The sequence below is a fragment of the Molossus molossus genome, unplaced genomic scaffold (assembly GCF_014108415.1).
Source record: "Molossus molossus isolate mMolMol1 unplaced genomic scaffold, mMolMol1.p scaffold_m16_p_2, whole genome shotgun sequence".
Classification (NCBI taxonomy): domain Eukaryota; kingdom Metazoa; phylum Chordata; class Mammalia; order Chiroptera; family Molossidae; genus Molossus; species Molossus molossus.
The window spans coordinates 135,293,857-135,315,650 of record NW_023425355.1 but is presented as its reverse complement, the minus strand read 5'-3'; the positions used below and the strand labels follow the sequence as shown (position 1 = coordinate 135,315,650).

General features: G+C 46.0%; 1 protein-coding gene across 1 annotated transcript in view; it reads right to left on the bottom strand.

Moving 5' to 3' along the window:
• Positions 1-21,794, bottom strand: part of MAP3K15 (mitogen-activated protein kinase kinase kinase 15) — an 89,504-nt gene that overhangs the window by 1,992 nt on the left and 65,718 nt on the right. Inside the window, exons 19-26 of the mRNA XM_036270182.1 lie at positions 13,309-13,466; positions 8,229-8,412; positions 5,117-5,270; positions 4,379-4,550; positions 3,486-3,671; positions 2,765-2,870; positions 1,688-1,904; positions 34-145 (exon numbers count right to left, since the gene is read on the bottom strand). Of these exons, the coding sequence (XP_036126075.1) occupies positions 34-145; positions 1,688-1,904; positions 2,765-2,870; positions 3,486-3,671; positions 4,379-4,550; positions 5,117-5,270; positions 8,229-8,412; positions 13,309-13,466 (1,289 nt within the window). The remainder of the gene's footprint in view (positions 1-33; positions 146-1,687; positions 1,905-2,764; positions 2,871-3,485; positions 3,672-4,378; positions 4,551-5,116; positions 5,271-8,228; positions 8,413-13,308; positions 13,467-21,794) is intronic.

The following is a 21,794-nucleotide window of genomic DNA, read 5'->3' as shown; positions in this document are numbered from 1 at the left end:
AGACATAAGTCAGCAAGTGGAAAGTCACTCACCATTAGATCTGAATTGTGACTGAAGATGACGCAGTTCTTGAGTTTTCTTTTCTAGGGTTTGCCGTAGAAGATTCTGCTGTGCTCTCTCTGTTTGAAGTAGGTGTTCCAGAAGTCTGGTTTTAAAAAAAAAAAAAGCCATCATCCAGAGAGCCTAACACCATTCAATTCAACTCAAATATGTATTGAACATTAGAGATGGGAAAAAATGGCACAGTCCCAATGGTCAGTCTAGTTTCTTCCAAGTTCCGTGATCAGGTTTCAGCCTTGCACATGAGCAAATTCCTTGTTTCCTCCCCTTGAAAGCAAAGACCAGCACTCAGGGTGGGGAGTATATTTTGTCTCACAATGTGTCATGAACCAAAAGATAACACAGTGGAACTCAGCCAGAATGATCTGATAACTTCAACTTGTCTCCCTAAGTCAAATGAAGCCACTGAAACTAGTGGTCAAGTGCTTTCCTCCTCCTAGGGGACTAAGTCAAGAAGCTAGAAGCTGTGTTCCTGCCACACAGGAACTGGTCTCATGGATACTCATGCTGACCAGTTATCCCCAGGCAAGCAACACCATTTCGGTCAGTAGGTGCCATCTTCCTGTTCTGCCCAGCAACAGCTAAGGCACTTCCATACCGCAAGGACAGTTAGGCTTTGCAGAGACTCAATGTTAGGTATTCGCAGTTGGTACTGGTCACTATTTACTAATTACTAATTCTACCGAGACTGATAACATGTCAACAGTGGAGAATAACTTTTGAACCTATATACAACATTTTTTGAATTTGTGATTATAAACTTTACCAGAACAACATTTTTTTAAAAGTGCTAAGTATTACTATCAATTTTCACATTTGTCATATACTACCAGTTAAAACTCCAGGTTTTTCTAAAAAGAAATTATTAGATCTGCCTAAGATTAAATGTCAGAGATACCTTGGGGTGTATATAGCTTTTTTTCCAAAATATGTACACCTGGTACCTCCGCATTCTGGATGATCATAGGGCAAAAAGGCATTATTTGGAACCAATACCAACTAGTTTGCTATAGCTGTGGCTTACACTTTTCACGAGCCCATTGATGATGCGATTTCCCCTGAGTAAACAGGAATCATTGTATTCCTTTAATATTTTTTGAGTACCTATTATGTGCCAGGAAGTGAATAAAACAGACCAGCTCTTGGAGGAACCTCACAACAGTGCCAGGGTCCCTTGGCTGGGAAGGCAGTCCACGGATGCCTGCCAAGGGATCGTGACGAATCACAAGGAAGAGACTCCAAGAGGAAAGGGCAAACTTCCTTGGGGTCACACACCATCGCAAAGCACTAACCAATCCCCAACTTGGCTACTTCTGTAGGGGAGGGCTGCAGATGTCCAGTGCTGAGCCTCCTGGACCCACAGGCCATGCCAGGGACCCCATTTGGTGAAAAGACACCTATAAAGAACTCCAGGAGCTGCTGCTTTTAATATGGCTAAGTGCTGTGTGGCCTAGATTCCTTTCCCAATATTAAAGAAAGGGAGGCATTTAATCTGCCAGTTAAAGCTGAGAATACCCCCTTGCCCAGTTCCTTGGTGGTGAAGATTCTTTTTGGAGACCTGGATGAGGCACTCAACAACTAAGCTGATTGCCTTGTTGGTCCAGGTCATTGTCCCACCCCTGCTGACCTGTTGTTCTCCTTCCTTAGACTGTTGAGCTGGAGGCTCAGGTCCTGCTGAGGTTCCTGGGGCTGGGAGTCCTGGACAGGTGCTGAAGCAGGTCTGGCCCCTCCAAGTATTGCATGTGCTTCACTTCCAGGTGAATCTGCTGGAGGACTGTCCTGGTCCACCTCATCTGGGACCTTACACACCCCTTCTAATGCAGGCTCAAAGCGGGTTTGGAGTGCTGTGAAATCATGGAAGAAGACCATGGTTCAACAAGGGTTGGGGCCTCATGTAGCTTATGTTCTGTGCCAGCAAACAATGCTGTTCGGAAGCTGGCCCTGCCAATGCAACACTCTATAGGGACTGTAATTTTATAAATTGAGAGGAACTATTTCAGTCAGTTCTCTGCAGTGCAAAGGTGATTACCCCGTTTACATATGAGGAAACTGAGCTTAAAGATGTTAAGTTAGTTAGCCAAGAGAAGTTTTTAAAAGCTACAGCTAGGCTTCCAACCTGGCCTGGGTACTTTTACTACAGAAAGTTGCCTGCTTGGAGTGGGGAGTAATGCAGTCCTGCGGATAAGAGCGTCTCCCTGAGGCTGAGCTGGCTCCTGTGCATTCAGGGGAACAGGCAGAAGACAGAGAAATGCAGAGAGGAAGTGGCAGTGTCAACACAAGTGTTGCAAATCTCACTTTGTAGGAAGAAGTCACCACAGAAAGAATCAACTTGGGTATTAAGCAGCTCTAATATAGAGTCGACAAAAGCAAAATATAGAGCTACCATGGTGATTCTGAGAGGAGACCAGAGCCATTAAATCCTCAACCAACTGGCAGTGTTCCTAAAGATGCACTGTAGGATCTATGCTAACTTTTAGATCACGAGTTTAGTCTTGGTTAGGCCCAGGAGGCACATAAATATAGCGCCAGAAGAAATTCTTAGAATCACAGAATCTTAGCCCCAAAGGGTCTATGACAACATTACTTTATTGTAAGGCAGTATAGCCAAGACAGGAAAGGGAATGCAACAATTGTTGAACACAGAGGCCATTTCTGGTCTTTTCCATAGCCTGAAGCTGACCCTGACCAAGAAGCAAGCACTTACCTGGGATGAGAATGGTGACTGCAGCCAGCACTGCTCTCTGGATGATGTTATCCATTTCAGACATCAAGTAGGGGTCAATGAAGTGGTTCCGCAAAATTTTACTTACCTATAAATCACAAAAATCCAGATGTCTGGTCCATTGTACTTCTAATTTGCTTCTCTATTCTCTGAGATAAAGCATTAACCATTCTGCTCTGCATTTCTACCCTACTTATGTTTCTTCTGGACTGAGTCTTTCTCCAAGCTGACCCTAAGTAGTGCTGGGGTCCAGGAGGTGGGTACAGCGATCAGATCTATCGTGCTGGGCCTCTCTGTTGTTTATTTACGGAGCACTTACTGAGCACATATGAACCTCAGGCTCTGTGTTGGGGGCTTGGGACACAAAGCTCAGCCAGACATGGTCTTGGGCCTGCAACAACTCACATCTGTTTGGGCACACACATAAGCCTAAACCCCAAATCTAGTCAGCTGGCAGATGCCACTTGTTCCCAAATCCTACATTCCTGCTATTTGTGGCCAAAGATAACTGGCCCGTTGACCAGCAATTGCTTATTCAGTGTTTAGAAGGAAGTGCTGAAACCCAGATTCAGGTGTAAACAGGTGAGAAGAGATGGGGACTGTGAGAAAAGATGGTAATTGAACTCGATGGGCTTGGCTATGAGCTGTTTCAGTGGGTTTCCTGCCTTCTGGTATGTTTTCTAGGGCCAGATAGAGTACTTACAACATTCTGAAATCCAAACAGTACCATATGAATCTGACTGAGGGATGAGCTATCAAATTTCAGTTCCAGCTTTAGCTCTGATATCTTGGATGTCATCACTGTGTACTCCTGGGAATGGATGAAGTCCCTCAGGATCACAATTATTTGCTTGATGTGGCTGACTGAGAGGTGCAATTCTTCTGAATTCTGATCACACACACATGCACACAAAAATCAGTTTCATTGAGTAAGTCAGAGAGGAAGGAAAATTCATGAAGTATTGTGGGAAACTAGATGAACTAGATTGTCCATTATGCATCTGCTAAGGAACTGTGGATCCTCAGGTGAGATGGGAGTCGCTCTTCCTGGAATTCCCTCCATCTTTCCTGTTAGAGGGTTATGTGCCCCCTCTCTTTGCTGGCCCACACATACATGCAACTAAACCCCCCTAGGAATGGATCCACTATCTTGTTTAACGCCTTGTAAGATTCCTCGCCCCTTTGAACAGACTTTGTCAAAAGGGGCAGAGTGGGGCAGTGGCCTTTTCCTGAAAGGACCTTTCCTTATCTAAAATAAGTTATAACTCCAATATTTTCATCCATAACCTCCCTCCCTGAAGAGGTTGTTCTCCCAGAGCAGGGCAAGGGCTGGGAGCCCTTGGCTTTGTGCTGCCATTTGGCTTGTTTTCCACCCAGGGTGAGCACCACCCCACCCATGCCCAGATTCACCACAGTGTTCTGCAAACTGGTTTCAGTGGAGGTTTTTTTTTTTCCCCTCTGTATCTTCTTTTGTTTTGTGGGAGGGGTGAACATTGGGAAATACTTATGGTGATTACTGTAACTGCAAATGTAGCAGGAACCTTGGTCCCACTGGATCTGTTCCAGGACCTAGACATACTCCCTTCCAGCATGTACCTGGGCCAAGCACTCCTGCAGGGTGAAAACCACCTTGTTCTGTTCCTCCCAGAGGATTCTGTACAGGATGGCACGGCACTCGTGGTCCTTGTTCAGCGGGAGACACGGGTCCTTGTCCTCAGGGGTCAAGGCCGCGCTCTGGTCTTCTGATTCCCAGCTCTCATCCAGAATACTAACAAACACAGGTAACAAACAACCCCCGTGTCCTGTGCAAAGCTTGTACTCTAGGATCCCATGGGGGAGGGACTAAGAGGTGACTCTACAAATCACCTTCAAGAAGATAAAATTACAAGAGTCAGGCTGATGGATGAGAGATACAGTGTGTTTTCTATTCCCCTTAGCAGCAGTGTTGAGAGAGGGAGGGAAAGGGGGAGGGAGGAATAGGAGAGGGTAAGAGGGAGAATGAGGGGCAACTGAAGAGGCAGAAGGGGCAAGGGAAGAGGGGGCAGGAGAAGAGAGCCAGAGACCAGAGAGAAGAGGACAAGGGAAGGAGGAAGGGAGGAAGAAGGGAAGGAGGAAGAGCGTTGCAGGAGTGGGGAGACAAGTGAGGGAACACACTGCCCTCCCCTCCATTGTTAACCTCCTGCCATCCTATAGATTCAGCAGAAAGAAAGCAAAAGCCCTACAAGTCCATCTGATTTTGTCCTAGGAGGTATTTTGCACCCCTCCCTCCCCACCCCAGCACCCTGAATGAGCAGCCCTCACAGGCCCACAGCAAAAGGACAGGGCAGGCAGTACCTGAGCAGGTTGCAGAGCCCAGGCTTGGGCTCCCAGGCCTTCTCTAACCTTTTGGGCTGGACATCCAACTCCAGGGGGTCAGGGTCATTCTCCCTGCTGCTGCAGCCCACGGATTCCCCCTTGCCCAGGGCCGGGGCAGAGACCTGGGAACCCTCTGTGTGGGGGTAAACATGAAGGAGCAAAGGCTCAGAGATAGGGGTAAGCTCAGAGAGGCAGTGTGCAAAAGTGAGGGGCTCAGAGAGGGAGGATGCTTAGGGGCTCAGAGAAGGAGAATGCTGGAAAAGTTCAGAAAGGGAGGATTAGGAGGGGGCTCAGAGAAGGACAATACTAAAGTAGGAGACTCAGGAAAGATGCCGGGGAAAGGATCAGAAGGAAGTTGCTAGGGAGGCTGCTCAGAGAGAGAGGATGCTGGGGGGGAGGCTCAAAAATAAAGCTGTGTACTTGACTGGTGGTGCAGTGGTTAGAGCATTGGCTCATGCACCAAAGGGTCGTGGATTCAATTCCCAGTCAAGGGTGTCCAGGGCACGTACCCCTGGAGACAAACGCGGGAAGCAACCAATTGGTTTCTCACATCCAAGTCTCTGTCTCTCTCTCTCTCTCTGGAAAAAAAAAAAATCAATGGAAAAAATATTCTCCCCTGAGGATTAACAAAACTAACAACATCAAAAAAAGGGAAGAATGCTGTTGGGGAAAGCTCAGACAGGAAGGATGATGGGTGGAGACTCACAGAGGGAGGATGCAGGGGGTTAAGGTACAGAGAGGGACAATAATAAGGCGGATGACTCAGGAAAAAGGCTGGGGAAAGGATCAGAGGGAAGTTGCTGGAGGGGATGCTCAGAGAGGGCAGATGCTGGAGAGGGAAGCTCAGAGACAGAGGATGCTGCGGGGAGGGTCAGAGAAGGAGGATGCTGGGGAGAGATTCAGAAATGATGCTGGAGGGAGGCTCAGAGAAGGAGGATGCAGGATAGGAGGCTCAGAGAAGGATGCTGGGCCGAGGCTAGGTGAAGGGGGATACTGGGGTGAGCCTCAGAGAATGATGGTACTGGGGGTGAGTCTCAGAGAAGGAGAATGCTGAGTGGAAGCTCAGAAAGGGTGGGTGATGGAGGGGGGCAGCTCAGAGAAGGAGGATGCTGGGTGGAAGCTCAAAAAGGGTAGGTGCTGGGGGGTGACTTAGAGAGGGAGGATGCTTGGGGGGAGGCTCAGAGAAGGAGGATGCTGAGGCTCAGCGTAAAAGGATGCTGGGGGAGAGGCTCTGGAAGGAGGATGCTGGAGGGAGTCTCAGAAAAGGAGAATGCTGGGTGGGGAGGCTCAGAGAAGGAGGATGCTGGGGGGGGGTGGCTCAGAGAGGAGGATGCTGGGAGACTCATAGAATGAGGATGCTGGGAGGGAAACTGAGAGAGGGAAGAAGCTGGTTGGAGATTCAGAGAATGATGATGCTGGGAGGGTGTAGCTCAGAGAAGGAGAATGCTGGGGGGGGAAGCTCAGAGGAGGATGCTGGTGGGAGGCTCAGTAAGGGAGGATGCTAAGGGAGAGGCCCTGGAAGGAGGATGTTGTAGGGGGGGTAGGCTTAGAGAAGGAGGATGCTTGGGGGGGAGTGTCAGAGAGGACAGATGCTTTGTGGGAGGCTCAGTGAGGGAGGATTCTTAGGGTGGCTCAGAGAAGGAAGATATGGGAGATGGGGCTTAGAGAAGGAGAATGCTGGGTGGGAGCCTCAGAGTGGGAGGATGCTTGGGGAAAGTCTCACTGAGGGACAATACTACGGTGGGAGACTCAGGAATAATGCTAGGGAAAGGATCAGAGTTAAGTTGCTGGTGGGCGTTTGGCTTAGACAGGGAGGATGCTGGCGGGTCAGTGCTTAGAGAAAGTGAATGCTGGAAGGGAAGCCAAAAGAGGAATGATGCAGTCAGGGCTCAGAGAGGGACAATACTAAGGTGGAAGAATCGGGAAGGATCAGAGGGAAGTTGCTTGAGGGGGCTACTCAGAGAGGGAGGATGCTGGTGGGGAGGCTGAAAAGAAAGGATGTGCCCTGGCCAATAGCTAAATGGTTAGAGCATCGGCCTGAGCAAGGGAGTGTCGCTGTTTTGATTTCAGGTCAAAGGCACATACCTGGGTTGCATATTTGCTCGCAGTCCCAGGTGGAGGCGCGTGCACGGGGAATCAACTGCCGTATCTCTCTCACAATGATGTTTCTCTCTCTCTTTCTCTCCCTCTCCCTCCCTTCCACTCCCTCTATATATATATATTAAAAAATCAATAGAAAAATTACCCTCAGGTGAGGTTAAAAAAGAAACAGGGAGGATGCTGTGTGGGGAGAAGGCTCTGAGAGGGAGGAATAACGCTCAGAGATGGAGCCCGTAGGCTGGGAGAGTGGCCTCCTCAGAGAAAGATGGAGAGTCTCAGAGAGGGCCCATGATGGGGCCTGCTAAGCCTGCACTGCTCTAACTGGTGGAAACAAATACCCAAGGATCCTGGTGAAATGTATTTTATGCTTCAGCAGCTCTGTGATGGGCCTGAGGCTCTGGGTTCTAACGAGCCTGAGGGAAACACTGATGTAGCCAGTCATGTTCTGGGAGCAAGATGCTGAGATGATCTGTCCGGCCATCAGACCCCATGCACACCGGGGAAAAGAGAACAAGCGGCTTCCTTTTCAGGGGCCACCCTTAGGTCACTGCCAGTAGAACTTACTGCCCTGAAGGGTTCGCTTGGTTACAGTGGACTACCACCAGACAAACTCCCTGACATGCCCTTTAATCAAGGTCAGGAGCCACACAAAGGAACAGGCTAGGCTCCAAAAATGAAGCACTAGGCTTGTAGGTGAGGGAGACACAAAACCCCAGCCAGGCCCCTCTGGCATCCCTCCTTGACACAACCCAAAAAAGACTTTATCAAGGTGGATGGCATCACTGTCACCTGTGGGGCTCCCTTCTTCGTCAGGAAAGTACATTCATTGGTTGTGTTTGGACAACCCCACACCTGCTGCACCACCCCCACCACTCTTCACAAAAATAGGCACAGTGTGGACTCGCTTAGCACTCTGGAGAGCTGGCACTCTCTCTGAGCAACAGAGAACCCAGGGGTCCAGGGATCACCCAGCTGTCCTGGTAGGCCTCACCTGATGACTGGGCAGCAACTTGGGTCTTCTGGTCCTTGTTCACCGTCCTTAAGAAAACTTTTTTGAGCAGGTCAGCAGCAGTGGCACGTTTATGGGGTTCAGGCTCAAAACAGCATAAAAGGAAGGCTGTGGCTTCAGCTGAAAGGACTTCTGGAATCTTAGGGTGGATCTTAAACAGCCCTACCTGCATTTGAGGGAGAGATGACCGATGTGACAGTGAGGCCTCAGGGAACCCAGTGTACATGCCTTCAATACAAAACCCCCCACCTGCCATACTGTGGGGCTGGGGATGAAGCGTAGCAGCCTCAATGACTTGTACCCATGTCCAAGCCACACTGGCCTCTTGGGACATTGCTTTGCCCAGTAGATTGGGGACAATGCTGGGGGAGTTTCAGAGCCTTGGCCTTAAGAGACCTTGGAGCTTCTGCTGCAGTATTCTTGGAGCCCTGAGACCACTATGCTGGGGAGACACCCAGGGTGAAAAGCCACCTGCAAGAGGGCCTCCAAGAGCATCCTGCCCCAGCCAAGCCAGCACACGAGTGAGCCTGGGTAAGACCAGAGGGAGAACCAATGGTCAGCCCACATAATCATGGGAAATAGAAAGTGGTTGTTTTCAGTCTCTATAGTTTTGGGGTGGTTTCTTACACAGAAAATAACTGAGATGAGACTGGGAATACAGCCTGCAGCAGGATGCTCTAACTAAGGGGGTTCAAAGGTATCTGTGATCTGTTCCCTGATACATCGGGTTCCCATAAGATGGCGCACTCACCTTTAAGTATCTATGCATTCACAGCCCAAATCCCCCACCTCTAGCTGCAAACCATGTGCAGACCAAACCTGGAAGCTGGTACCTCATGGCCCATGCCCTTATCCCCTTGGGGTACAATTAGCCAAGGGAAGGGCACTTCCCTTTCCTCTTCAGGCTCCTGCTATAATTTCTGCTTTAGCTCTCACTTCTAGCCAGCTCATCCTTGTCCTGCTAAAGACTCTCTGTCCCTGTGGCATGGAGGGGAGTAGGAGTTGGGGCTGAGTTGTCACACGTCACTTTGACATGGGAATGCTTCTGCAAGTCCTACTCATCCATCTTGCATAACCCCTCTTGCATAACTGTGCCCATCAGGGCTGGCTCTCTCTTAGTGGGAGTTTTTGTCTTAAAGTTCATAATCTTCCCTGCATGTTTTCGGAGCCCACCCGATAAACCCTGGGTGTAAGCTGTTCTGGCCTCCAGATCTACCGCATCCCCTCCAGGGGCTGGCCTGGCCTCCCTTATTCTAAGAGAGATCTGGGTGCTACAGAGAATGGCCTTTCAACTTCACACCCCGAAGTCCCTTGACCAGGATGCACTTACCGTTTCTGACATGCTGCTCATTGTGGGCTCCAGAGTTTGTGTCTGGGAGGGGGACGTGGGGAATTACTAACTAATGAGCATAAGGTTTCAATTAAGCAAGATGAGAAAGTTCTAGAGACTTGCTGTACAGTATTATACCTGGGGTCAACAAGACTGTATTGTGCATTGAAAATTTTGTTAGGGGTAGATCTCATGTTAAGTGTTCTTACCACAATAAAGTAAAATTTTAAAATCAAGTTTTGGATTTTGAGAACACTAAAGCTGGATGGAATTCAACCCCAAGGATCTGAAATGTAGGGTGCGTTACAGGTGGCATTTCTCATCTGAGAGGTGAGAAAATGAGGGCACTAGGGGGACCAGAGACAAAAATTCAGGACACAGAACCCAAAGAAGTAAGAGGTGGCTCCTCCCCTGGGTCTCAGAAAGAAAAGAACAAACATGGGTGGCACCCTGGCACCTTGCAAGCATATTACTTTTAAAGGTGGTTTGCTATTTACTCAAAGGTCCCTGTATTAATTTCGCAGGCTGCCATAACAAAGTACTACAAAGTGGGTGGTTTAAAATAACAGAAATCTAGTCTCATAGCTCCAGAGGTTAAAATTCTGAAATCAAGGTGTCAGTACAGCCAAGCACTCTCTCTGAAGGATGAAGGGGAGAACTCTTTCTTATTCTCAGTTTCTGGTGGTGGCTGGCAGTGCTTGGCTTGTAGATGCATCACTCTGATTTCTGCCTTCACTCTCACATGGCTTTCTCTCTGTCTCCTCACATCATCTTCTCTCTGTGCCCAAATTTCCCCTTTTTATAAAGACACCAGCCATAATGGGATTAGGCCCATATGATTGATCCCATTTTAACTCGATTACACCTGTACAGACCCTATTTCAAAATAACGTCACATTCGGAGGTACCAGAGATTAGATTTTCAATATATCTTTTTTTTTTTTTTTTTGGAGGACACAATTAAATCTGTAACAGCCATTTTGAGGGAAAATAAATTCCTTTTGTTTCAGACACTTCCCAGAAGTTTCTTGAAAATTTTCTGAAGGATTCTAGAGACATCAGAAAATATTTCTACAGTCTTTGCAAAGAGAACACAGGGAACATTATTTAATAGTAGCTTTTTAGTTTGCAATGAAAACTGACCTTACATGCCAGCCTACAAACTCAATATATTTTCAAAGACTTTGCATAGGTAATTAGCTAACCAGACATGGCAAGAAGAGAGGGGAGAGTGACTGATGTCCTATGGATGAACTGAGCAAGTCAACAGCCTCCAGACAGGTTTCCTGAGTGCTGCAGGAAGTTGGCAGCAGATCAGAAAACAGCCAGCCATAGCTTTCAGATGGGCCCTGATGTTTTTCTCAGCACCAGCTACTATTTATTCCAAGGCCTGTGACTGAAGCAGCAGGTAAAATTTTTCATGGCCCCGGTTGGCCCCACCGTGGATAGAAATAAAAGGGCTGGGGAAGGTCTCTGTTATCCTTCAGCCCTGGTGTTCAGGGTCTTGTTGGGATTGCAAGTGACAAAGGACACTTGCCAACTTGAGTTTTTGGATTTGGATCTGCCTGACAGCTGCTGGGAGGGTGGGAAGCTCTGAGAACCTTCTGCAGGGGCTCAGCTGAGGAGAGCAGCCAGAGCAGCCAGAGCAGCCACAGCACCATGGGCTGGACTCAGCTCACGGCACAAAGCTGTACTCATGCCTTTCAGTTCTTTCTGGCAGAGGCTGAGCTGGAGGCCCTGCAGAGATGCAGGTGGGCTGAGAAGCAGGAAAGAAGGAATCATGTTTTGGAATCACATTTCATCAGGCTACTTTGATGCACTGCGACCTCACTGTCCATAAGCAGTAGCCATTTGACCTTTTGCAATCCCCCCTCTTCCTTCTTAGCCTTGGGGCAAACAAAACAGTTCCATGGGCCCTGGCCAGTTTGGCTCAGCGATTAGAGCATTGGCCTGCAGTCCAGAGAGGCCCGGGTTCGGTTCCCGCTAAGGGCATGTACCTCGGTTGCAGTTTGTCCCCAGCCCTGGTTGGGTTGTGTCGGTGGCAATCACTCGATGTGTCCCTTTCATGTCGATGTTTCTCTCTCTCTCTCTCTCTCATTCCCCCTTCCACTCTATCTGAACAAAGAATGAAAAAATGTCCTCGGGTGAGGATAAAAAAAAAGGTTCCATGGAAGGTCAGTTCTGGTAATGGATTCTTTGTAAAAAAATTTTTTTCTTTATTGATTTTAGAGAGAGAGTAAGGGAGAAGGAGAGAGAGACACAAACATCAATGAGAGAGAACATCGATGGGCCACCTCCTGTATGCCCCCCATTGGAAATTTGGTCCACAACCTGGGCATGTGCCCTGACTGGGAATCGAACTAGTGACCTCTTGGTGCATGGGTCAACGCTCAACCAGTGAGCCACACCAGCCAGGCTGGTAATGGACTCTTAAGGCTATAGCCCTCTTCAACTTTTCCAAGCATACAGAGAGCCAGAAGCCGCAGATCTGACCTTGGACACACAGGGCTATCCTGCCGTCAGCTTTCCTTGAAGTCTCCATCAAAAATGGCCCTTTCTCAAGGGAGCATGCCCAGCAGTAAAACCTCACTACAGTGGCCAATGGTCCTATGTGGGCCTCCATATACATGGGTTGCCCTTCCTGTTAGCTCTGGGAGGGTTTTATTTATAACTTGTATTTATTTATTAATTTTTAAAATTACTTCTGGGATTGCTTTTAGAATGACAAAGGAAACATCACCAGATGCCCAAAGTTCCACCTCTCCCAAATCCACTGAGAAACCTGTTCTCCAAAGACACAAACCCATGTGGCCTTTGAGCTTTACCCAGTATAAAGGCAAATACATATTCAAAACAAAAGGCTTAATTCTCCCCACTAAAAATAAGGGAAGAGACTTGGCCGGTTTGACTCAGCAGTTTGGCCCTCAGACCAGAGTCTCGCATTCAATTCCAGTCAAGGGCACGCACCTTGGTTGTGGTTTGGTCCCTGGCCCTGGTTGGGGTCATGTGGGAGACAACCAATCGATGTGTCTCTTTCACGTCGATGCCTCTCTTTCTCTCTCTCCTACTCTATCTGAAGATAAATGGAGAAAAGTATCCTTGGGTGGGGATTTTAAAAAAAAAAATAAGGGAAGAGTTATCCCTCTTTTCTTAGAGCATTTACTTTAGAAAACTAGTCAGTTCTTGGTCTCTTTGAAATGTATTGTCAGTATTTTAGAAATCTAAGTAAGCCTCTTGCCAGGAATGTCTTTCTCAATGACCCAGGAGCCATCTTTTTCAATGCCCCTATCTCCTGCTATCTATCAGACGAAAGGAGCCCTACTTTGGCGGCACCTTGATCCAAGACTACCTCCTATCTTCAAGATCTGAGGTTATTTTCTCTTTGGGTAAAACCTGTTAGCTAATACAGATGGTCACTCCAACGAATCTTAGGTGAGCTATTGTGACCAATGGTGCTGTCCTTGCTCTTAAGGACTAGTTAGCACTTCTCCTGAGAACATGGAAAGGGTTGTACTACTTGGCTCAATAAAAAGATGACAGTTATTTCTGTCTTTGTTATCTCTCAGCGGATTGCCTATGATGCACATCACACTCTGGTTGAATGCTTATTCAATACTGCAACTGTTTCCTTTCTCTTCTGTCTTTGTGGAAGGGTTTCTGACTTGGGAGGAGATTTTAATTTTAATTACATTTCCCTAACACCAGCAACCTAAATCACCAAACATGTCTTACTTTGTACATTGCTACTTGAGGATCACCAAGCTCATGGAATGGAGGCTTTCCGGTGGCCATCTCAATGATGGTGCAGCCCAGGGACCAGATATCAGCTGGGGAACCGTACCCACGAATTCCTTGATCAATAATCTCAGGCGCCATATACTGCAGAGTGCCTATTAGTAAAAAAAAACACATTGTGGGCATCCTATTGCTTAAAAACTAAGCAGACTGTTAGTAAACAAGTATGTGAACTTTAACTCTCATGTTAATGACAGATGGGGCCTGGCCAGTCTCAAGCATAAATGATGTAGTTGCATCTTTTCTTTAACCAGTGACAAGCAACATACCTTCCTTTAATATTAACCATGTTGAAAGAGGATTGCTCAGCCTCTTGAATGATAAATGGGCCCAATTCGATAAGTACATATTAACACATGCCAGACAGAGGGACACCAAAATGTAAAAAACACAGTGCCTAGCGGAGGATACAGACATAATGATGACAGTGATGATGATGATGGTGGTGGTGGTGGCAATGGCAAAATGTAGTAAGTGCTATAATAGGTGTACACAGAGGGCTCCAAAAATATGGATGGCAACTGCTTGATTATGCCTGGTTCTAGGCAGGAAAAACTGTGGCTAGGTCAATTTGGGTCTCTGGGAAGTAAATGGCGAGACAGGATTAGACATATGAGAGATTTGTTAGGGAGAAGGTGTATGAAGGATAAAGGGGGAGGGAGCAGGATGGGCAGGGGGAGCTGTTGGACTACAATGCAGGTCTGATGCCTGGGAAAGAAGAGGATGAAGGAAGAATTGGGTAGGAAAAGTCTGAGACGGCACAGTAGCTCTGAGAAAGCTCCAGACATGCCAGTAGGGAGTCTAAAAGTTGCCCACTGCAAGAATCCCACATTTGTTCTAGTACCCTCACCATGCTAAGTCATTGGCTAGAAACAGTCAGGGTAAAGCATGTCCTTGCCATGAACGTGGTGGCAGATCCAAAGGGGCAGCAGCTGGGGCTGCCAGTGAACCAGACTCCTACTGCAAGGAGGTTGACAAAGGGATGGGAGGACTTTCAGGCAAGGGGAAGAGCTTGAGCAAAGGCCCATGGATGTGAAGTATAAAGTGAGTCCAAGGAGCCACAAATGATGCCTGACACAGGGCAGGGGTGGCAAGAATGAAGGAGGCAGTGGCCAAGATGCAGCACAATGGCAAGCTGTGTATTCCAAAGGCTCTGGCTTTGGACTTTCTCCTGTGGCCCATGAACCACCAGAGGTTGTCAGAGGGAAGATGGTTATCAGGCAGGGAGAAGAGAGGCTGGCTGTTGAAAGACTGCTGGAGAGACGGGAACAGGGAGGGAAGTCAAGGGCCTGGCAGTAAAATCTTTGGATTTCCTTGAAACTAAGCCCAAGGCAAGAGGAAATGTAGAAGCAACAGCAGCAGACTATGTGCTGGCAAAGACGTTTATACTAAACAGCAAACTCAGAGATGACATGGGCTGAGGTGTGAATAAAGAACACTGTTGCCCAGAGAAATTCAAGTTCCTGTCTCAAGATCACACAACCTGCAGGTTTCCTAATCTTGATCATTGAAAAAAAAAGGGGGCTCTTGGTTTAAAAAAAAAATGTATGAAGATGCTACCTGCTACATCTTCCTTTTGAAGATCCAATGTCTTATTAGCACTTTTTCAACCAATGAGCCTTCAAAAGGCTCTAGGACAGCTCTGATCAATAGACTGTTATACACAATAATGTGAAGGTTTCATTCTGTGCAGTTTATTATGGTAGCTACTAGCCCCATATGACTGTTGAGCCCTTGAAATGTGGCTGGTTAGACTGAAAAAATTAATTTTAATTTCAAATAGTAAAAACTGTATTTAATTCTTACTAATTTGAAGTTAAATATAAATTGCATTGGATCAGTGAGTATAACAGAGCACCGGAGCAGACAAGAGCTTTGGTCTCCAGCTGAAAGCCCAGTGGGAAAGTGTTCAGTTGGCTGCAGGGTTGGGCAAGATGAAAGCTCAACATTTGTTGTGTTGTTAGGCAATCCCAGAGTCCCAGGAAGGGAACTTCCAGTAACACAATATCCCCTTCAGGCTCCTGCTGCTGTGAAACACCGAGGGAGAGGCCTTGGCAGGGAATGTGCCTTCTAACTAATCCATAGTTCATTCATTAAGGACAATTTTTGACACTGTACTATTTCTTAAGTTATCATCTCTCAGTTCTGCTATGTGATGCTGGGTCTGGGTCTCTGCAAACCACTTTTCTGCTTTGCTTGCTGCTCTGTTGGGCTCTGCTACTAGGTGGCACTAGAGCAAAAGAGCCTGGAAAGAAGGAGGAAGAAGAGGTTGGTTACTTGCACCTCCCAGCTAGTTCTTCTGAGCAAGCTTCACTCGGGAGATTCCACAAGTGGCAGCACAAGTGACTCCAGTATCTAGCTTTTTTGACCTTCCAAATACTTCCAGAACCAGATTCTTTTTGTCCCTCAGAATTACCTGTTCCAGCCCAGTGGCACCACCTCATGAGAGATTCAAGTCCCACCTTCCCTGTGCATTTTACTCCCCACCTCCCCCCTCGCCCCATAAGACCTAGGGTTGTAGACTGCTTTCTGATAATTCAGTCTCAGTAAACAGTTCTTTCTATTAAATTCTCTATGTAAAAATAGCGGGGGGGGGGGGGAGCGTGCCCTGGCCAGTTTGGCTCAGTGGTTATAGCATTGGCCACAGGACTGATTTCAATCAAGGGCACGTACCTGGGTTGCAGGTTCAATCCCTGGCCCCAAATCGGGTCATGCGGGAGGCAACTAGTCAATGTGTCTCTCTCACATCGATGTTTTTCTCCCTCTCTCTCTCTCTTTCTCTCCCCCTTCCCTCCCTTCCTTCCACTCTTTCTAAAAAAATCAATGAAAAAATATCCTCGAATGAGGATTAACCAAAAAAAAAAAAAAAAATAGCTGGAGTGATTTCAATTTTCCTGCTTGGGCCCTGACTAACACAATCACTACCAGTTAATTCTTAAAAGAGCAAGAGACTAAACTTACAAAGTTGTGCAACAATAGAAACTAGCACTAAACCAAATTGTAATGGCTTATTGACCCTGGTTGAATAAATGTCCTCCTTAGTACAACTATTTCATAATTGGAGGATCAATCTGCTTAATGATAAATTGGGAGATTTTCTTTATATAGAATCATAGTGAACACCACCCTTTCTAAAGGTAGGGACTTAGCAATGACATCCATATTAGTTATTCACTGCTATGTAATAAATTATCCCAAACTTTAACAGGTTAAAACAACTCTTAGTGTCTAAGTGTAGAAATCCAGAGATAGCTGGATTAGGTGGATATGGCTCACTCAGGCTCTCTTATTAGACCATAGCCAAAATGTCAGTGGGGGCTGCAGTCATCTGAAGGTTTGACTGGGGCTGGAGGATCCACTTCCAAGCTCACACACTCATGTGGGGGTTGGGAAGAGGCTTTGGTTTCTTACTAGTGAGATTCTCCATAGGGCAGCTCAAGACATAGCTTCCTCCAGAGCAAGTGATGCAAGAGGGAGGCCCCACTGTCTTTTCTGACCTAGCCTCCAGGTCACACATTGCCATTCTGCTTTATTCAATTCATTAGAAGTGAGTTACACAAGGGTGTGAGTACCAGGAAGTGGGGATCACTTTGGGGGAGGGGGTGGCACATCATGAAAGCTGTTTGCCACAGCATCAAACTTCTGATTAGCATTCAATGATTTACAAAGTGTCTCCACGGAGCACTGTCCATCTGACTCTCACAACTCGGTGAGTTCAGCCAGAGGAGACACTATGTACTGTTTCACATCTGAGGAAACAGGCTCAGAGAAGCCAGGGGATTTACTCAAGCTAGAACCCAGGTCTTCTGTCTCCAAATTTGGAGCTATATACCATGATATCGCTAATCTATATAATGAATCCAGGAGAAGCAGAAGTGAAGAAAAAGCTACCTGAATAAGAGGAGATAATGCAAAGATTTCCAAAGCCATAGTGTGACTTATTTCCATACCACTGGAAGCTATAGAGCAACAGCAGAAACCTGGGTGCTCCACTTTTCTTACTATGGCACTCATAGGGCAACCATTCACTCCCTGTAAACAGCCCACAGAGGGACAGAGCCATGCAACTATTTCAAATAGTCAAAGGGCTGTCCCCAGGCAGTGTGCATGCTGTGGGCTGTAGCAACGTCTGGCTTCTATCAAGAAATAAGTGAAGATGCCCTGAGGGGCATCTGAATAATGCAGAAATCCTGGAGAAACTGCTTGCATTAAAGCAGGCTCTCTAAAGGGCTTCATATCCTCCTTAAATGCACTCCTCACCAGGTGTGCCCACACACTGCTCACCCTGTCAGACATGGCTCTCAGGTACTGACACCCATGCAGGGGTAGAGTTCTGACCAGGAGTTCAATGGGTTGCTAGAGTAGAGACTGAAGGTGGAGGGTGTTGAAGGTGACTTCTTCAGAGATAACTGCAGGGAGGTCTATCCTCTCTCAGTAGGAACTGGGGAAGGGCTGTTCTCAGAAGGGTGTGGGCCCATGGTGACTCAAACAACTCAACATCCCCTCAGCATAATCGCACTTGAAAGGAGACCACATGTGTTAGCATCTTCCATGGGCTTCTAGAGATAATGTTAGAATGTCAAGTTTCAAAATTTAATATTCATAAAGTACAGAAATGAAAAGTAAGGTGCAGCTTCCCACGGCCCCAGGGGCCACCCCAGTTGTCCTGCCCAAGGGATGGACCTGGTGGGAGGGGGCCCCACTTCTTCTTACTCAGTCTTTAGAGGCTCCTTGGGGGTCTACTCAGAGCTTCATATGTATGTGTCCCATGCAGGTAAGCTGCACAGATAGCTGGTTCTCATGAGAACAAACGCAGCTTGGAGCAACAGGGTCTGCAGATATCTCCATGCCCTCTTGACAGTGGGTGAGAGGTGCACGAATCCCAGATACCAGATGTTAGACTTGTAGAAATAATGTTATAGGGCCCTTTAAAAAGAAATCTTGCCCAAAGGTAGCCCTGGGTCCCTCAGCAGAAAGAGATGGAAGGGTGAATATAATGTAAAGGGTAAAAGATTGGGTGGGGCAGGGGGGATAGTCGGGTTAAGGACAGGCCCCTGCCCACCACTGGACCAGCAGGGACAGGGGAAGAATCTGCCCCTTTGATGAGGACCAGAGCGTTGACTAGTATGGTACCCGGAACCCTTCCAAGTACTGCATGCAGATTGTGTTTGCTTCTCAAAGTGCCATTATGACTTTCTCTTTGAGAACAGACTGATAGTTGTCAGAGGAGAGGAAGGTTGGGGGACTGAGTGAAAAAGGTGAACGGATTAAGAAATACAGATTGGTAGTTACAGAATAGTCATAGAGATGTAGAGTACAGCATAAGGAATATAGTCACTAATATTTTGATAACTATTTATGGTGCCAGTTGGGTACTTGAAATTTTGGAAGGACCACTCTGCAAAGTATATGATTGTCTAACTACTATGCTGTACATCTAAAACTAATACAAAATATTGAATGTAAATTGTAATTGAAAAATAAAAACAAATAAGAATCTTAAAAAAAAGACTTTTTCTTTGTTATCGAAGGGTGGCTAGAAAAGTCATGGGAAAGGACTGGTGCCCTGGGTAGGATGTAAAGGGCAGTGGGAGACAAAAATAAAATAGCTAGTCCTGGCCAGTTTGGCCCCCAGACTGAAGGGTCTCAAGTTCGATTCCTGGTCAAGGGCATGTACCTGGATTGCAGGTTTGATCCCTGGCCCCAGTCAGGGTCGTGTGGGAGGTAGTCAGTAGATGTGTCTCTCTCACATTGATGTTTTTCCCTCTCTCTCTCTTCCCACCTCCCTCCCTTCCTTCCATTGTATCTAAAAAATCAATGGAAAAATATCCTCGGGTGAGGATTAACAATAAATAAATGAATAAATAAATAAACAAATAAATAAAATGGCTGTTATGATTATACCCTCTAAGTCCGACTTGTTTAACATGTTAGTTATACCCATAAATTCAATTCTCTCAAAGGCTCCTGCCAGCTCTAATAACCTGTGACTTCTAAGTGTAAATTAGTACTTATTTATTTAACAAATACTTCAGTTGAACTTGCTATAAATCAGGTACTTGTCAAAGCACTTCACCAATATTAACTCATTAATCCTCATAAAAGCTCTATGGAGTAAGTACTGTGAGCATCTCTGTCTTACTTGTGAGGCAACTGAGGCACAAAGGGGTTAAGTAACATGCCCAGGTCACACAGCTAGCAAGTGATTAAGCACAAATCTGAAAGAAGAATGTTTGTAGTCATAAATCAGAACACAGTTCCTGTCTTGAGTTCCACTCCTCCGTATCAATCCAAGAAGGATAAAAACATGTGTCCACACAAATGCTTGCGAATGTTCATAGCCATGTCATTCACAATAGCCCCCAAGGTGCAAATAATCCCAATGACCGCTAACTATTAGGTGAATAAACAGAATGTGGTCTAGCCACACAGTGGAAGACTATTCAGCCAGAAAAGGAACCAAGTGCTGACACCGGCTATAGCATGGTGAACCTCGAAAAGATTGTGCTATGAAAGAAGCTCCATGCAAAGAGCCATACACACTACAACTCTTTCTGTGAAATCTCCAGAGAAGGCAAATCTAGGCAAACAGAGGGTAGATCAGCGGTGGCTTGGGGCTGGGTGGGAACAGGGATTAACTGCAAGGTGGCATAGGGACCTTTTTGTGGGCAATGAAAACATTCTAAACTTAGCTTGTGGTGATGGCTGCACAACTAGGAAAACTGACTAGAAACCATTGAATTTTGCACTTCAAATGAGTGCATTTTATGATATGTAAATTATGCCGAAATAACACTGTTAATAAACAAAATCAAAGGGGGCTGAACCTGGCCAAAAAGGCCCTTCCTCCTATTCTAGCTGTTTTACATGCACGTGAAGAGGAACACAGGAAGGGAGGGTTTCAGGCCAAGAAGTTGCCCAAAGCCTTTGGTTTTCCTTTCAGGCTCCAAGAGCATTTGGGCATTTGTGTGGAAAAGGCCCATTGAGTCCATCTGCATCAACCAGCTGAGATTTTTTACAGAACTGCTCTGTTTTGCAAAGAGTAATTATATGCATGGGAATTTCCAAACCCAAATAATACCTCTTTTTCTATTATTCTCCAAACATCCCTGCATTATTTTGTAGTGCAAAATTCATGCCTCCTCAAGCCAATTACTTGGGAAAATGTGATATGTGATAATGAATTATACATGTCTTTTCTTTGTGAATTTTTTTTCTCCTTGGGGATGCTAATTATGAGATAAATTATTGGGGATTTTATGCCTTGAAATAACTTCTTGTCATATCAGAGTCCCTCTTGTTACATATTGCCAAGCTAATTGGTGGTTTCCAAAGAGAAGAATATAAGTAATTTTCACTTAGGGTAATAAAATGTGCAAGTGTGTATGCCAGTTACACACACATACACACACACACATACACACACACACAGTTTTATACCTGTTGATATATGTATATTTATATGAGAAATAATGAATGACTTTTCAATACACTCTTCCTTTGGCAGATTATGGTGGAATCCTTGGTGTAATATTTTTCCATTTTGAGGTATATGTACCTCCTCTGGTTTACAACTGAAAAGTCATTTCTGATGCATAAAAGTTCCCTTTAGATATGGAATGTGTCTCTATTGTGGGTGCCCAATGGACAACATATAACAACTCCCTTGTTGAATAAAAGTCTTCCAAAGATGAGATATTATTCACCTAAGCTAAGGCCAAATCTGTCCACTGTACAGCTTGGTGCTACAGGGACACAGAACAGTCATCTGGCTTTTATAGCTTATTTCAGAGCTATAAAATTACAAGTGTTGTTTCATAATTCCATCAACCGAGATCTTGATGATCCTTTTATTATACCTTAGGGGTTCATAAACCTTTACTTATCCAAAATTAGTATGGTACTTCTTTCCAAAGATTTAAGTTTTTGCTATAGTTGCTTTTAAGCAGGAATTTCAAAAAGCCGTAGGTAGCTTTTGAGCATCATTCTACCCATTTGTCTTGTAAATGAAAACCTAACTGGCAATTTTAGACCACTCTGTGACACCAATCCCTCTCAACACGTAAATGATCTATCACTGACACATGGAAAAGAAATTCCAATCCCTCAAACCCACATAGAGTACCATATTCCTGCCCTTGGAAACTTAATCCTATGGAAGCATGAGGCACCAAAATTCATTCTAGTAACAGGCTATTTTTATGACAGACCAATAAAATGTCCTACTAAGTTGTCTGAGGAACACTGTTGTTTAGAATTACCCACAATTCCAAATTACATGCCGTTAACTGACTGGTTAGAAACTTTAAGAAAACCTCAAGCAGAACACTACACCTACCTAACCTTTGATGGCAAAGAAGAAAGTAAGGCAATCTTGCTGCCACAGTAGCTGGCTAAGTGCATCATTATGACCAAGTTCAAAC